This window comes from Platalea leucorodia (genome assembly GCF_965183815.1).
Source record: "Platalea leucorodia genome assembly, chromosome: 19".
Classification (NCBI taxonomy): Eukaryota; Metazoa; Chordata; class Aves; order Pelecaniformes; family Threskiornithidae; genus Platalea; species Platalea leucorodia.
The window spans coordinates 5,663,049-5,665,814 of record NC_138841.1 but is presented as its reverse complement, the minus strand read 5'-3'; the positions used below and the strand labels follow the sequence as shown (position 1 = coordinate 5,665,814).

The 2,766-nt window shown below is 52.4% G+C and overlaps 1 protein-coding gene across 1 annotated transcript; it reads right to left on the bottom strand.

Annotated features, from left to right (window-relative positions):
- Positions 1-207: 207 nt before the first annotated feature.
- Positions 208-1,758, bottom strand: KCNA10 (potassium voltage-gated channel subfamily A member 10; the record flags this gene model as incomplete). The annotated part of the gene is made up of 1 exon (XM_082330437.1): positions 208-1,758. The coding sequence occupies one exon, from the start codon at positions 1,756-1,758 to the stop codon at positions 208-210; it is 1,551 nt and encodes a 516-aa protein (XP_082186563.1).
- Between the last annotated feature and the right edge of the window lie 1,008 nt (positions 1,759-2,766).

The window sequence follows — 2,766 nt, the reverse complement described above, 5'->3', positions numbered from 1 at the left end:
AAAACAGACTGATGGGCAGGGAAGAGAGTTAAGAAAGATGGTATTTATTTGAACAGCCGCAGGAAATCAGAGATTGAAAAATGTCTAGAAAAAAAAAAAAGCAGCAGCATATTTGGTTTAAAAAAAAAAATCAGAGCGTGCAGATGTTTTATACCTTATCCAGCCAATCCCACCTGACAGTGCCTAGTCCCGTCATGGCCTCGACCATCATTTTTTGGCCTTGTCTCGAGGGTAACCCCCATTGGTCTTATTGAGGGACTCCATGCTGCCGTTTCCCGTCACCACGCTGGTGAGTATTCGCTCCACCTCCCCGGGCAGAATTTGCTTCTCTTCGTTCTCTGTCTCCCTGTGGTAGAAATAGTTGAAGTTCGAGACGATGACGGGGACGGGCAGCGCAATGGTCAATACCCCTGCAATGGCGCACAGAGTCCCCACGATCTTCCCACCCAAGGTGGTGGGACACATGTCTCCGTAGCCAACGGTCGTCATCGTGACCACGGCCCACCAGAAGCCGTCGGGAATGCTGGAGAAATGGGACTGTGGCTCATCCACTTCTGCGAAGTAGACGGCGCTGGAGAAGAGGATGACACCGATGAAGAGGAAGAAGATGAGCAGGCCCAGCTCCCGCATGCTGGCCTTGAGGGTCTGCCCCAGGATCTGCAGCCCCTTGGAGTGCCGGGAGAGCTTGAAGATGCGGAAGACCCTGACCAGCCGGATGATCCGCAGGATGGCCAAGGACATGTTCTGCTGCCCATTGAGTTCGCTCTGCTGGATTAGCTCGGTAGTGAGTGTCACAAAGTAGGGGATGATGGACACAATGTCGATAATGTTCATGATGTTCCTGAAGAACTCAGTCTTGCTGGGGCACACGATGAACCGGACAAACAGCTCGAAGGAGAACCAGATGATGCAGGCTGTCTCTATGACGAAGAAAGGGTCTGTGAAGGTGCTGTGGGCCAGCAAGGTGTCTGTCAGATTCTTAGAAAGCTCCTGGGTGGACTTAAACTCCCTTTCCTCCCTGAACTCCGGCAGGGTCTCCATGCAGAAGATGATGATAGAGATGACAATGACCAGGACGGAGACCAAAGCTACACCCCTGGCTGCACTGGAGCTTTCGGGGTACTCGAAGAGCAGCCAGAATTGCCTATGAAAGTCATTGGTTGGTAAGAGGGTCTCAGGGTCCTTGATGAACCCTTCATCCTCCCTGAACTGGTCCATGGCTTCATCACCCAGCTCATAGAAGGTGATTTCATCAGCAAAGACATCGATGGGGACGTTGGCCGGGCGCCGTATTTTCCCACCAGACTGGTAATAGTACAGGATCCCATCAAAACTGGGCCTGTTCCTATCAAAGAAATATTCATTCCTCATGGAGTCAAAGTAACGCATCCTCTTTTCTGGGTCCCCAAGCAAGGTCTCAGGGAACTGGTTGAGGGTCTTGAGCCGCGTCTCAAACCTCAGCCCAGCGATGTTGATGATGACTCGTTGGTCCCCCTCATCCATGCCCACCCTCTCCCCCACCAGGTGCTCACTGAACTCGGCAGAGAACCTGGAGAAAATGGTCTCATTGTTGGCGTTTTCGCTGTTGATGAGGATTCTCAAGTTGGAGAGGAGGTTGGCGCAACTGGGATGGCCTTTCCGTGACTGGCCGGCGGGGCTGAGGTCGTTTGAATAACAGGGATCCTCCACGATCTGATCAGCGTTGTCAAAACTGACTAGTGCCACCTCCATCTCCTTCCAAGTGGACACGTCCATCATACACTAATCAGATTAGCAGCATAAATCCCCGGGTCGGATGCCGGCAGCTTGCGTCTTTCCCACGCTATGAGGATCTGCAAGTGAACGGACAGAGAGAGAGAGCTGAATTGTGCATATATATCTCTTGGCTTGTCTGAAAAGAATAAAACAAACCTGAGGTCAGAAAACCCTGTATTTTTTTAATGCAAACATTAATTTCATTCACTGGCAAAAGCCTTATACTTCCACCAAGTCATTCATCTCTGGATCCTGCAAGCCCTTTTGGCATGGCTTCATTATCATCATTAAACCTCCCAATGCCATTCACAGCACCCAAGGATAAAAGGTGGGGCAGTAGCAGAGGATGAGGGTGAACCCAGGTGTCCCTCCCAGCCTTTCCCCAGCAATCCCAGCCCTGCAGAGCAAGGGGTCATTTCAGACATTTCCAGGCGTGGGTCCAGAGTTTGGAGCAGGAGTTGGAGGTATTAAACATGGGTGTCCTGGTTAGCAGCAGCCCTTGCTCCAGCTGGGAGAGGCATTGGGTCAAACCCCAGGAGGTGCTGGGCAAGGTGCAGCTGGGTCAACCGGCATTCGGAAAGCAATTCCCAAACTAGGGGCCACACTGGGATTTGGGAAGTGCAGTCCATGAGGAAGGCAGGTCAGGAGGAGAAGGAGATGTCCACCAGCCTTGGAGAAGCCCTTTGCTCTGCGTGAAGGGCACGAACTGGGACCCCTTGTCTTGATCCAGACTTTGGGGTGGATGCGTTGATGTCCTCCAGAGCTCTCCTAGGCCTCCTTCATGGCAGACCTGATATCCCCAGCCAGAGGAAGAAGACGAGGACTAAACACTCAGGTCACTTGGAGAGCATCTTTCAGGCCACGGGGTGGATTTTTTCACAGACCGGCTCTGTCAGGTGCTCAGCAACAGACACCCTGTCCCCAAAATACTCCTGGGTGCACGTCTCCCCGACACGCCACTGCTGTTGAACTGAACTTGGAGGCAAAGACAAAGAGGAGCCCAGGGACCGG